Source organism: Urocitellus parryii, chromosome 3 (genome assembly GCF_045843805.1).
Source record: "Urocitellus parryii isolate mUroPar1 chromosome 3, mUroPar1.hap1, whole genome shotgun sequence".
NCBI classification, from domain to species: domain Eukaryota; kingdom Metazoa; phylum Chordata; class Mammalia; order Rodentia; family Sciuridae; genus Urocitellus; species Urocitellus parryii.
The window spans coordinates 213349644-213364373 of NC_135533.1; the positions used below are offsets into that span (position 1 = coordinate 213349644).

Consider the following 14730-nt stretch of genomic DNA (forward strand, 5'->3'; position numbering starts at 1 on the left):
TTAAATGGTTGGCTTTTGATGGCTTCTTCTTTTTTATTGCTTGAAATTGATCTGTTTAAATTGTGTATGTCCTCCTAATTCCATTTGGGTAGCTCATTTGTCTCTAGAAATTTGTTGATGTCTTTAAAATTTTCATTTTTATTGGAGTATAAATTTTCAAAATAGCTTCTGATTCTCTACTGTATTTCAACAGTATCTGTTGTAATATTTTTTGTGACTATGAATTTTAGTGATTTGAGTTTTCTGTCTTCATTAGCACGATTGAGTTTATCAATTTTATTTATTTTTTTCAAAGAGCCAACTTTTTGTTTTGTTAATTTTTTAATTGTTCCATTTATTTCAATTTCATTTATTTCAACTCTGATTTTAATTATTTCCTGTCTTCTACTGCTTTTGGTGTTGATTTGTTTTTCTTTTTCTAGGGCTTTGAGATCTTATGTTAGGTCATTTACTCATTGACTTTCCATTCTTTTAATGAAATTAGCTTAATAGTGTCCCAGAGATTTTGACAAGTTGTATCAGTTCTCATTTATCTCTGGTAAGTATTTTAAAAATTTCATCCCTGATTTCTTCTTCTATCCATTGGTTAGTCAATAGCGTATTATTTAGTCTGTAGGTGCTGGAGTAGTTTTTATTTTTTATTGTGTCAGTGATTTCTAATTTCATTCCATTATGATCTGATAGAATGCAGGGTATTATTTCTTTTTTTATTTCATAATTGTTGCTTTGTGGCATAAGATATATAGTCTATTTTAGAGAAGGGTCTGTGTGCTGCTGAGAAGAACATGTATTCGTTGATGGATGTAATACTCTTTATATGTCTGTTAAGTATAAATTATTGATTATATTATTAAGTTCTATAGTTTTTTTTTGTTTAGTTTTTGTTTGACGATCTATCCAGTAGTGAGAAAGGTTTGTTAAAGCACTCAGTATTATTGTATTATGGTCTATTTAATTCTTGAAATTGAGGGAAGGTTTGTTTGATATATGTAGATGCTCCATTGTTTGGGGCATAAATATTTAACATATTATGTCTTGTTGATGTATAATTCCCTTAAGCAGTATGAAATGTCTTCTTTGTCCCTTCTGATTAACTTTTGGCTTGAAGTACACTTTATCTGACATGGGGATAGAAACCCCTGCTTGTTTACTCAATCCATGTGAGTGATATGTTTTTTCCCGTCCTTTCATTTTCACTCTGTGGATGTCTTTGCTTATGAGGTGAGTCTCTTGGAGACAACAGATTTTGGGGTTTTGTTTTTTTAATCCAATCTGCCAGTCTATGTCTTTTGGATTTATTAGTTTAGACCATTAACATTCAAGGTTATTTTTGAGATATGATTTGTGTTCCCAGTCATTTTAGTTTATTTCTGCTTTTTACTTTGAATTAATTTCTCCTTTGATTGATTATTCCTTTTGTATGGCTCCTCCCTTTGTTGATTTTGACTTTTTTTTCCATCTTCATGGAATATTTTGTTGATAATGTTTTATAGCACAGATTTTCTAGTTGTGAATTCTTTTAACTTTTGTTTATTATGGAAGGTTTTTATTTCATCTTTAAATCTGAAGTTTTATTTTGTTAGATATAGAATTCTTGGTTGGCATCCATCTTCTTGCAGAACTAGGTATATATTATTCCAGGACCTCCTGGCTTTGAGGGTCTGGGTTGAAAAATCACCTGAGATCCTAATTAGTTTCCCTCTATATATAATCTGATATTTTTTTCTCTCATACCTTTAAAGTTCAATCCTTATTTTCTATATTTGACCTTTTTCTTTATGATGTATCTTGATGTGGGTCTGTTGTGATCTTGTACATTTGAGGTCCTCTTGTATTTGATTTTCCATTTCATTCTTCAGATTTTGGAAATTTATTCATATTATTTCATTGAAAAATTGGGCATTCCTTTGGTTTGTATCTCTATGCCTTCACCTATCCCAATAAATCTTAATTTGGTCTTTTCTTGTTATTTCATCATTCTTGGAAGTTCTGTTCATGGTTTCTTACCATCTTCCCTGTGTAGTCAACTTTATTTTCAAAATTATATATTTTGTCTTCATTGCCCGAGGTTCTATCTTCTAAATGGTCTAATCTATTGATAATACTTTCCATTGAATTTTTAATTGGTTTATTGATTGTTTCATTTTGAGGATTTCTGGGGTTGTTGTTGTTGTTGTTGTCATTTTCTGAGAATCTCTGCCTCTGCAATGATCTTTTACCTCCTCAAATTTATCTCTGATTTTATTCCCTTTATCATTCTTTATGAACCAGGTCAGTCTAATATGTACTTTCTAAACTCCTTTTCTACATTTCTTTTACTGTGTTGTTTATGGGTTTAATTATTGGATCATCTTAGTTTGTTTGGGCCACTTTGTTCCATTGTTTTCTCATGTTGTTTTTATGTATGCCCTTCTAGCAGTGTGGATTTCAGGCAGTACAGTTTCTACCCTGTAGATTCATAGTGTCCCTGAAGATTTCTAGTACCTCGCCTTTAAGGAAGAGACAAATAATAACTGCACCCAATACAAACAATATACAGCCTTAAACCAAATAGCTCCTATTAAGGCATCCACAGTTTTGTTCCATTAAACTGAAATGATGTGTTCAATCATTGTCTACAATATAAACAGTAAGTTTGCAAAAAAGTTTTACAGTTTCCATTGGTGGACAAAGAGAGAACAAAAGTCATATAGGATGTTTATGAGGAAGGATCAGAAAAGATAGAAGTTAAAAAATTATAGGAAGAATGAAGGGAGGACTTAATAGAGATTGGGTGTTAGCAAGAGAAAAGTGAGAAAGAGAATCCAAGGAAACAGATAAATGAGAGGGAAAAAATATATATATATAGTAAAAAAATTTTTTAAAGAAAATAATAAACAACAAAACTGTAATGTAGTATTCAGATATCCCAGTCCTCAATAAACTGATCCATGAAAAATACTTGGTTTCAAAAATGGTAGACATGTGAGAGAAGAAAAAAAAGGAATCTGGATGAAAAATTGAACACTTTTTTCCATTGCAGTTCAAAAGTTTCTCAGCTTCTCTTCTGAGCAGTTAGGTATGTTGTCTGGAGTTTGATGCTAGCTCTACCCTCAGGGTAGTCAGGGTTGCTAAAGTGAGAGGGTTAGTCCTGGAAGTGGAACTACTAGAGCCAAGGTGTAGGCTTAGGTACGTTCCAATCTCTACACTGCGTGCCTATTGGTCTGAAGATTTTAAGTCATCACACCTCCAAGGCTCAGCAGTTGTCTGTCCACATTGGAAGACCGCACCTCGGGAACCTCCTTTAGGTTCTACACATGTGATGTAGGAATCTGTTCTTAGCCCACTACTTTGCCTGCAGACCCCATGAATCCTGATCATCATTTGGTCTCCAAACTTGATCTCTCCTTTGCCTGTCCTTTCAAATTCACAGTCAGGCACTTCTCTTCCAGCCAGTACTGCAAGCAGCTGATTGGATGGGGAGGGGAAAGCCAGGTGGGTTTCCTTGATCAGTATTCTCCTGTGTAAATGTCCCTCCTTGCCTGATTTTCTCCTGGTCACTTTGGAACACTCTTTATCACACAGCATGGGTTTGCCTTGCACATTTTTGGGGCCAGACTTTGGTCTGCCAATAATTGACTCACCTAGCTGCAGGCCCCCCAGCCACTGCTTCACAATGGTTCTTTCTGCTATCCTCCATGCATGGCGCCAAGAAAGCTGGTGGCTTCCCTCCTGTACACAGATGCTGTGCAGCATCTGTGCACAGGATTTTTTGTTTGTTTATTTGTTTTTTGTTTTTTGAGCAGTATCTCTGAGCTCTTAAGCTCTCCATACCGCAAAACACCTCCGTTTTCCTAGGAATGGGGGTTCCTTTAGTTCCTTTATTGCTTTACTACATTCACATAGGGATTATTCTGGTTTGTACTTCCAGCTATTTTACAGCTGTGGAGTTGGGGATCTTTCCCCCTTATTTTATTATACAAGATCTCTTGAGTCCATGATCTGTTTTGAGTATCCAGTTAAGTCCTTCCTAGTTCTGAACCATTCACCCATCTTGTTGAAAAGTGGCCTTTCTGCTTTTCTTGGTTCACTTCACAGATCAGGGAAGCAAATACTTTATTCAGCCATCTTCCTGCATTTCCAACCCTTTTTTTTTTTATTTTGAAAGAGAGTCTCACTAAATTGCTAAGGTTCGTCCTGAATTTTTGATCATCCTGCCTCAACCTCCCAAATTTCTGGAGTTGCAAGCACGCACCACTGTACCTGGCTCTTTTAATATATTTAATCCAATATAATCTATTCTATATTATTATATGTTTTGTGTCTGTGTAATTTAGATATCCATGTAATATGAATAATATGTATCATATATCTTAGGGGTATATAAGTAGTGTGTAGTATCAGTATATATAGTATGTTATATTATGTACACTGTTGCTATATAAGCATATCTAAGATGTTATTTTTAAAAGACTTATTAAAAATGTTTTTTACATAATAAATTTTTTATCATACATTTATTCTGAAATTCATTAAATGACATAATATTCATTGTTACTTTTAAATGGAAAACTTGGTCAAAAATGTTTTAAGTTACAATACTTGTAACCCTGGAGGAACTATCATTTTTGTCTCTCCACTGCCTCAGTACACGTTATGCATGGTAGAAACTTTGGATAAAACACACAACACTAATTTTTTTATACTTTTTCATTTATATTTAGCTTCTCTGTTGATTCAGTGGTAATTAAAGAATCTGATGTACAGAAATCAGTAGTACATCCTGGAAGTTGTCTAAAAAAGAATATTGATCATTCAATAGAGGTATGTTATTTTTAATCTTCATTTTTAAACAGTTATGTACACTGATACTTTTTCTTACTATCAATTTTATGTCTTCAGTTTTGTAATTATGTGGTAAATATTTGGCTAAGATTAAGCATAAAGCATGAGGATAATACCTTATATAAAAGATCCAGAATGTCTATAGAAATATTTTCATAGCATAGGAAAAACACAGAGAAAGTTAAATTTGGGAATTTTCCTCCCTTGTTACAGTTTAAATTTTTTCTTTGTAACATTTCTTTATGAACTGTGTAACAAATCAGCTTCAGTACCATGGCCAACATAGTCTTTTCTTCCCCTTATGGAAGCAGAGGGTATCTTCAGAATGGTGTATAGGATTCCCTAAAATCCAAGGTGCTAGGGCTGGAATAGTGGATCAGGCTGTCTTCCAACAGAAGTAATGATAGAAAAACGCTTTTTTTACCGTGCTTGCCACTGAACCACTCTCTGCCTCTCCTCAACATTGTATTATTCAAAACTTTTTTCAAACCCCCAACTGCATCTTCATCTTCACTCAATAATTCTAAATTCTAGTAAAAATTAAAATCACTGCCTATTGCCCTTTCTCATTCTGGATATTAAGAAGAGATATGAGCCACACTCATCCCTTATTAAATGTCTGTTGGATGAAATTCAAATAATTGGTAAATAAACAAATACTTTCATGTTGACAGTACATCTACATTTCTAAAAGATTTATTTTTTTAATTGATAAAAATAGTTTGTATGTGGAAAATTGTGTTCTTTTAATAAATACCAAGAAGAAAATTTGCTCATAATTTCATTATCAAACATAGCCACTTGTTAACATTTTACTTAAAATAAATATACATTTATACATATGTCTTATTAATTATATTTAAGTATCCTTAACCCACCCTAGAATTTATGCTAATAATTACAGATATGTAAATAAATTTCTCTCTTTGCATCTTTAAGTTTATAATAAGTGTAATTATTTCGTAGGATTATTAGATTAATATTTTTAGTTAAAAGATAACTGAAATTTATTTTTATTTGAAAGTGTCCAAAAATAGTGATATTTTTGGAATATTGAGTACATCCTTAAAATTAATGGTATAAAATCAGTGTAAATTATCATATTTCACCCTTTAATTTAGTTTTCTAATGAATGTGGAATGAAACAAGAAACAAATATGGTTAAATTGTTGGAAAAACAATACCAAGAAAGATTAGAAGAAGAAATAGCTAAGGTAAGTTTATAGTTTATCTGGAAGATTTTCTTGGTTTATAGATTTTCTTTATCTTTGAACTATCAAAAAAGCATAGATTTTATTGATGGTATGTACTTTGTTTTTATTTGTAAGTTTCATATATAGTTCATCAAACAGTTGTGTAACAGCATCAACTATAATTGCTGCTTCATAGAATGTTTTGCGGTGCTTTTCATTGAGAAGAACATTTTTTTCTTGATATAGAATAGTAATTACAGTTTTTCAGAATGCTACAAGTTTTTATATTTGTGTTACATTGTAAATAGTTACCTTGTGAAGGAGTTTGGCATTCTAAAAATGAGGGAAAAGTTATGAAGAGAAAAAGTGATTGTATTGCCCTGATAAATTATTGTAATGTTAGATAATAACTACAGATACTGATGGAAGATTGTTACGGAACATTATCACTCATGGCCAAGTGAATTTTCTTGGAAGGAAGAAATATAAAGACTTTTAGTTTTTTTTTATTTTTGTACTGAGCATTTATTGATGTTATAGTTAGAAAAGTTTTGCTTGTTTTATTTTAAAAGGCAGGCAGTAAAACACTTTGATGTTAAATTTATTGAAAAATAGCCTATCTCTGTATCACTTTATCAGAGGATTTATTTTTGTTTTTAAAACTATGAGGCCAGGCTTTTTTCTAATTCATATACTTTTGAGTAATGACCCACTTTTTAAATCCAGCTGGTATTTATAAATCTAATCCTTTTTTGTTTGTTTGATTGATTTCTTTAGGTCATTGTGTCAATGAGCGTTGCATTTGCTCAACAAACTGAACTATCTAGACTATCAAAGGGAAAAGAAAATACTATGTCATCCAAACAAGCACTTACTTTCTGTCAGCAAAATGAAAAACATTATTTTAACGAAATGAAATTATCTCAGGATCAAATTGATCTTCAGACCTCTGATGCATTGGACATGAAATTTAAAGAAGAATTTAAGCCACTTAGTAAAGAGTTAGGAAAAGATGGAGAAGTTCTGTTACCAAACAGTGATCATCTTGATGATATAGTAGAATCAGAGGTCCACCAACTAACTATTTCAGAAGAAATGTTCTCCAAAGACAAAACATTTATAGTTAGCGAATCTGTAAGTATGCTTCTTTGAATATAAAAAAGAAAAACTTATAAAAATATCTTCAGTTTAAAACAGTAGCAATAATGCTTATTAATAGAGAATGAAAGTATGAAGTCCAGTCTTGACTTTAATGTGTTTTATTAATTATAAGGTATTTGATTAAGTGAAACAATATTGGTGTGAAGTATAAAATAAGTCAGGTCATAGTATTCTTGGTTGTCTTATGGACATAGTACATGTTAAGTTCTCATTGTAAATTATACCTGTGTTAATTTTATTTAAATTAATTGAAGATTAATTATAACTAGGTAATACCTGTGGCCAAAAGATTTGCTCAATTAAATGTAAGAAAATAAAAGGAAATTGCTACAAATTCAAGAAGACAATTCAAAGTATCTTATTATCTATATACTAATTCTTTTTTCTTGTTAGTTGAGGATCTGTTACCCCAACTAATTGCAGCCTTTATCAGAAAACAATAAATTCGGGGCTGGGGATGTGGCTCAAGCGGTAGCACGCTCGCCTGGCATGCATGCAGCCCGGGTTCGATCCTCAGCACCACATACAAACAAAGATGTTGTGTCTGCCAAAAACTAAAAAATAAATAAATAAATATTATTTTTTAAAAAAGAAAACAATAAATTCTACTTCTTTTAAAATTATCTGAATTTCAAATTTATTTTTCACAATCGATATATCTTGTTCAGAGTAGTATTCAAATAAAACTGTCAGCTTTTTATGTAATGCAAAACTTGTGAAATGTTTATGAAAACTAATTTAGCTGAAGCTGTTCAAGGCAGAATGATTTTAATTAGTATCTTAAGGGATTGAAGTATTCATAGAACCTATTGACTTGTCATGAGTGTGAGAAACTCATAAATGTAAAGCATTTATTTCCAAATAAAATTTATTATAATTTTTCTCTGAATAAGCAGTTTTCTATAATACTGTGATGACCAATGAATAAAAATTAAATAGGCAAAATTCCTTATATTTTGTGAACTTAATTTTTAAAAATATTTTTCTAGTTGTATATGGACATAATACCTTTATTTTATGTGTTTATTTTTACGTGGTTCCCGGGATTGAACCCAGTGCCTCATGCATGCTAGGCAAGTGCTCTACCACTGAGGCACAACCCTGGCCCTATAAACTTTATATATATATATATATATATATATATATATATATATTGTTGTTGTTTATATTATTTCCCCATTATAAAATATCAAGAAATATAAAGGAGTTATAACTTCATTAAGAGAATGGGCTGGAGATATAGCTTGGTAGTAGAGCACTTGCCCAGCATGTGTGAGAGGCCCTGGGATCAATCTCTAGTATGGGCGGAAAAAAAAGTGGACGGGGTGGGGGTTGGAAGGGGTGGATAAAGAATCTTGAGTATTTTGTTTTTCTCTGTTAGAATTAGATTTTAGCTAAACTATCTGGTAAGTAGCTGTTTTCTTTTGGAAAATAACATATATGGTGGTAATAAATTAACTTCATGTTGTTTTGGAATTATAAGTAAGAAAAATACTTTTTTAAAAAAAGTGATTTATGGGCTGGGATTGTGGCTCAGTGGTAGAGCGCTTGCCTTGCATGGGTGAGGCACTAGGTTCGATCCTCAGCACCACAAAAATAAATGAATAAAGGTATTATGTTCATCTACAACTAAAAAATAATTTTTTAAAAAAGTGATTTATGCTTTTGTTTAATAATAAAACTAAAACTCAGATGCTTTATGTTGTTAATAGAATTGTTTTCATATTCAGTTAAAATATCAATGCTGACTAATTGCCACAAAATATGTTATGATTGAGTTTTTTGCTTGTGTTTTTTCCTATCCAAGATTCATGGTAAGATGTTGGCATCAAGCATGGATGCTTCTAGACAAATGATGTCAAACGAAGAACAGTTGGAAGATACGAGGCAAGAACTTGTACGACAGTATGAAGAACATCAACAGGCCACAGAACTGTTGAGGCAGGCACACATGAGACACATGGAGCGACAGCGGGAGGAACAGGAGCAGCTACAAGAAGAGATTAAGAGACTTAATAGACAGTTAGCCCAGGTATGGAACTTTAGAGTCTCTTTTCTCCTCAATTGAAATAATGGTATTTTTTATGTGGCTTTTTTTTTAAGTCAAAATTATTTTTCCTAGCTACAAATAAATTACAAATACTTAACATCAGGAAGTTCCTGGGATCAACTTTAGACCTTGTTAGGCACACCTAACTCAACTGGTATAATGTGCATTATCATTTTATTTAACTGCCTTTCAGGCACTGGAAATGTGACTACAATATAAATTTAAAAATTCTATTGACCATACATAGCTAAAGCACTTTGAGAATTTTAGAAATATTATACTGAGGTACTTGAGTATACAGTTGCTGTCATTCACTTTTTCCATGCTCATTTATAGTTCTGTGAGTCTACCAATTACCATCTCCAAGGTTTATCTTTATCTATCTTTAATCCATCTTTTTAATCATGAATGGAAATCTTCTGAAGTAATCTGTTTCTAGAACTCTCTCCAAGGACACATCTCTTGTTGATTAGAGAAATTCAAATTTATATAACATTCTTTTCTAAATTTAAATATTTCATGGTATTTGGGAGCTATATTCTTGTCAACTGCTATATAAAATATACTCACAAAATTATTGCAGAAAAGCAAGAAATATTTACATGAAAGTTCTTATTAAAACAAATTTATTGAATTTAATTTTGAAAACTAAAACAACATGTATTTTTTAAATATAAAATAATAGGAAAATTGATATTTGAGAATAAACTATATCATTTGAAAAATCAGTTTTGCTTTTCTTCATTGCATTTTGTGAATTTATTCTTCTAAAATTTCAATGCAAAAATTGACAGAGAAAATATTACTTGAACTATATAAATTCCTGAATATTTAAGTTTAAATAACTTTTTTTCTAAAGTTGCAAATTTTGCATTGAACTTCATATGTGCTTTTAATCCCTAATAATGAAATATGAATCATAAGGTAGAACCAAGGTCTCTTGGTCCCAAGGGGTTAAAAGAAATCTGCTTGATGTTTCTGCTTTTTACCTCTATCACAATCAATATTCTTCCATGACCTTTTTTCTTATTTAGAGATCCTCATTAAATAACGAAAACCTGGTTTCAGAAAGAGAAAGGGTGCTTTTAGAGGAGTTGGAAGCACTAAAGCAGCTGTCTTTAGCTGGAAGAGAGAAGCTGTGTTGTGAGCTGCGCAGCAGCAGTACGCAAACACAGGTAGTATTGACTTTGGTGCATTTAGGAACAGTAGATCAACAATGCAGTAGGATTTGTTTGTCTTTATTGTTGGTGGGAGACGTATTTTTATAGTTACTAAGCTTAACATATTGGTGATCACTTAGATGTAAGGTAGGTGGAGTCAAAATGCCTTGCTTTCTGTTCAAGATAATTTGAATCTGGCATTGCTGTAGGAGAAACTGTTGTTCTACCAAGGAGCAACCTGACAACCCTTATTGTCACACTATATAGAGTGTATTAGTTTGAAGCCATTCAAACATTTTTCATCTCTACACTTGAATGTTTTATCCTTTTTTTGATAATGCTGATCTCTTGATAAATTGTAGTTAAATATTATTTCAAGCACTTTCTGTTTCACGTCATACCAGTATAGAAGAATGATATGCTGTTTCTAAGATGATAGGTTTTCTTTCTGTCTTGTCCTCTCTGCCGTTGCACAAACTTAAACAGAATGAAAATGAAAACCAAAGGGAAATTGAGGAACAGACGTTGAAAGAAAAGGAAATGGACAGAAGACCTGAAGATGTACCTCCTGATAGTCTGTCCAGTGAAAGGTATACAAAATGTGTATTTTTTCAGTGCAAAGTCAATTAAAATGGTTGTTCAAATGTAATAAACTTTATTCATCCTTATTTTTATCTTGTACATGTGTATTTTCTTAAAAATACTATCTTGTGTATGAAACGTGTCATATATTTCTGTGTATGAAACATGTCCATATATGTGTAATATATAAAAGATTATCAAATTTTAGACATTAAATTACAAATTTTTAAATCTTTTTATGTAATAAAAATTTTAATTGGCTTTTGATCATAAACTTGACTTTAAATGTTTAGAATTGTTTTGACATCAAACCTTTCTTGATTAATTTTATTCTTCTTAATGCTGTTTTGTAACCTAAAAAACAAAAAAGCAGTTCTACCTGTGAGCTTTATTCCTTTTTTCCTCCTTCAGTGTATGGGCCTGGATTCAGTGTAAGCTATTCTCTGGTTTGTTTATGTTGAGAAAAAAAATTACTACATATGTAAATATTCAACATTTAGTTTCTTTCATGCTTTCATGGCATAACAGGTGAGAACTTTTAATACATATCCTAGTTTTATAAAGTAATAAATTAATGACCCAATGTTAACAAAACGTTCCTTACATTCATTTTGTAGATGTTAATATTAAAATGTACAAAACTATACTATAATTATCCCACATTAATATTAAGCACAGTATCTAAAATTTATTTTGTTCAAATGGAAATAATTTTTTAAATTTTAATTAGAACTAATATCTACTAACTTAATTTCCTCCTTTTCCAATTTCTATGACTGTCAATCCTTTTGTGTCTTCCTAACCTCCTTCCTCAGCTTGCATGGAGGAATTTGGCCCCTAAGATTTTGGCTTCCCCATTGGATCATCAGTAGGAACATAGTCAGTATGGAACTCAAACAAGAAAGACAGTGTATGAAAATTAGAGTTACCATGCCAATATAAAATAAACGTCTTGCTCATCTTTATTTCTTTTTACCATTATATCAGTTTTAATCACATTATCCAACTCCTGGGATTTAGGACTTGAACAAAACTATAAATAAAAGTTAAGGAATTAAAACCCTTACTTCCCGCTAACTAAATTATTTGGGGTTTTATGTTTAAACATTCTTGATTATGTAAGCAGAGAATTTGATCTAGATACAAAAATAGAACTCTCTTTCACTTGACAAATACTAAAGGAAAACTTCTCCATTTATTACCTGATCTTAAAATAGGTCTGTCATGTGCCTGTGAAACAGATACCCTTTCAACCAGATTGTTGGTAATGTGTCAAACAACATGTGAGGTTGAGAAAGAAGTCTCTTAGGCCAGGGGACCTTACTATGAAGTTTCTTATTGTATCTTACATGTATTAAAAATAAAGATTATAACCATAGTATCCCTGTTGAATTAAACTGTTGAGTGAGTTGTTTAGTTATTCATAAAATTAACCATATAATCTTTTGAATCACCATTTATGGAAGCACATTTTTTCACATGGTAAAATGTTCATGTTAAGCTAAAAAGAAAGCTTACAAAACACATTGTCCAGTATGATCAGTTTTTGTTTTTAAAATGTATATATTTTTGAGTGAAGCAGAGGAGGAAAAAAGTCTAGAAATATAGGCATTAACATGTTCATAGTGCTAAGATATTTTGAAGGCTGATTAATGTATTTCTTATCTCTAAAAAGACAAGCTATTATTTCTACTTAGTTGAAAATATGTTTTTTTCCTACTGGCTGAGTGCAATGTGTGTAACTAGAGATATTTTTGTCTTTGGAGCAGGTATAATAACAGCCTATGATATTTCCTGTGGTGTTGACTGAGTAGTTTCACTGAAAGCCTTTTTAAAAGCAGGTCTTTGCCAGTTCTTGTAATTTAAACATCTAGTTTATCACCAAGAAATTATACAAATACTACCACTTTTTTCTAGTTGGATTCTTAATTATATATTAAAATATTGTTGTCTGACACATAAAAAGATAAACCTTATATGTATGTAAACATGAACAGTATAACCAAGGCAATTATGTAGATATTGGTATTACCACACTTCTTGAAACTCAAGTTTTATGTCTCCTTAAAGTTTTCTTCCAATTTAATTACTATCTTAAAAAATATAATTATTTGATTTCTTTCAGGTCAATAAAATGCACCTTTAAAATGTTATACATTTGTTTTCTAAACAAATCACTTTTTTAAAAAATAAATTAAGAGTAAGAAGCACTTCATTGTAGGTGCTATTGTGTTATTTTAATAGAGCAAATCTATATGATATTTTTCACCAAACACATATTTTGCATTGTGTTTTTGGTGAGATAGTAGCAAAGGCTTTATCCTATAAAAAGATTAAATATTTTAATAAATAAATATTTTAAGATTAAATGTTTTATAAAGAGATTAAATATTTTAATAAATGTGTTTTTTTTTAATCTGTATAGGTTTGCCCTCCAGAAAACTAATAACAGACTTCTGAAGATCCTCTTAGAAGTTGTAAAGACTACCATAGCTGTTGAAGAAACTATTGGCCGCCATGTTCTTGGGATTTTAGATAGATCTAGTAAAGGCCAGTCATCAGTCAGCCTTATTTGGAGGTCAGAATCAGAGGCATCTGTAAAGTCAACTATCCAAGAGGAACACATAAGAGGTAATACTAGTTTCATACGCTTGTCAAATAATCATCTTCAAATGATCTTGCTGAGTTCAAGGCACTTTTTCTGTGTGTAGAATATATAGGAGAGAGAATATTCAAGTATTTTTCAACAAATGCACCTCTAAACACAAAGCCACTCTGTTCCAAGCACTATATGTGTTATTGTATAGCATTTGCAAGTGAATGTTTTAGAGTTGCCATTATATACCTTGGTATGCCTACACAAACCAAGAAGACTCTTTCATTTCTCCACTTATAAAGGAAAAGTTCCTGTAAATCAGGAAAGCTTAAAATAAAGAACTTGTAGGAATCCAGCACCAGTTTTCATTGAGATAGATAGAAGAATGTGATTATAAGAAACCAAAGACTATCCTCTGTTAGGTCCTTTCTTCCTTTTGGAAAAGTGGTTTGACAGTTTTTGTGTGTAGATATAATGATTAGGTCCTGTTATGAGATGGCTTTTTTCCTAATTCTGTCATCTTCGTGTAGCTGTGTGGGTTGGGCTCTTCTTTTAATTTCTTTTTTAATTTTATTTTTTTAAATTTTAATTTGTTATATATGACAGCAGAATGTTTTACTATTCATATTACACATATAGAACACATTTTTTTATATCTATGATTGTACACTCTTATTTTAAATTTTTACCATCACATTGCTGACCTCCAATCTGTCTTGTTTTTTCTGTTCCTTTTTCCTTGCTGGAGAAGATATCAGGAAATCAAAGAGGGGAAAGGTTAGTCAGGTGCTTCCAGAGAAATAGGCCCTGGATTCTTAAATTAGAAGGTCAAGCCTATAGTTCACTATCATTTCACATCCAACCACTTCTGCTCAGGTAGAGGGAAATATTCTGAAATGCCAGAGCTTTACAATTTTTGAAACATTCTAGTTTTTAAGCTTCATGGGGAAAAATAGAAAGTATTCCAATTACAGAAGGTTTGCTTAAGTACTAGTTAGCCATCAGTACATTTTGACTACAGAGAAAAGATTGATTTGGAATTTAAAATAAATTTGAATTAAAAACACTTCAGGTGAGTTCAAAAATAATTTTCAATGCCATTTTTAGTAAAATGCAAGATGAAATAATCCTGAATTGTAAAACCCTTTATTCCACATTTACTCT

General features: G+C 31.3%; 1 protein-coding gene across 1 annotated transcript in view; it reads left to right on the forward strand.

Moving 5' to 3' along the window:
* The window catches only part of LOC144253915 (A-kinase anchor protein 9-like), a 109315-nt gene that overhangs the window by 49016 nt on the left and 45569 nt on the right, over window positions 1-14730 (forward strand). Inside the window, exons 11-17 of the mRNA XM_077796564.1 lie at window positions 4704-4803; window positions 5946-6038; window positions 6795-7151; window positions 8986-9210; window positions 10263-10403; window positions 10875-10978; window positions 13396-13601. Of these exons, the coding sequence (XP_077652690.1) occupies window positions 4704-4803; window positions 5946-6038; window positions 6795-7151; window positions 8986-9210; window positions 10263-10403; window positions 10875-10978; window positions 13396-13601 (1226 nt within the window). The remainder of the gene's footprint in view (window positions 1-4703; window positions 4804-5945; window positions 6039-6794; window positions 7152-8985; window positions 9211-10262; window positions 10404-10874; window positions 10979-13395; window positions 13602-14730) is intronic.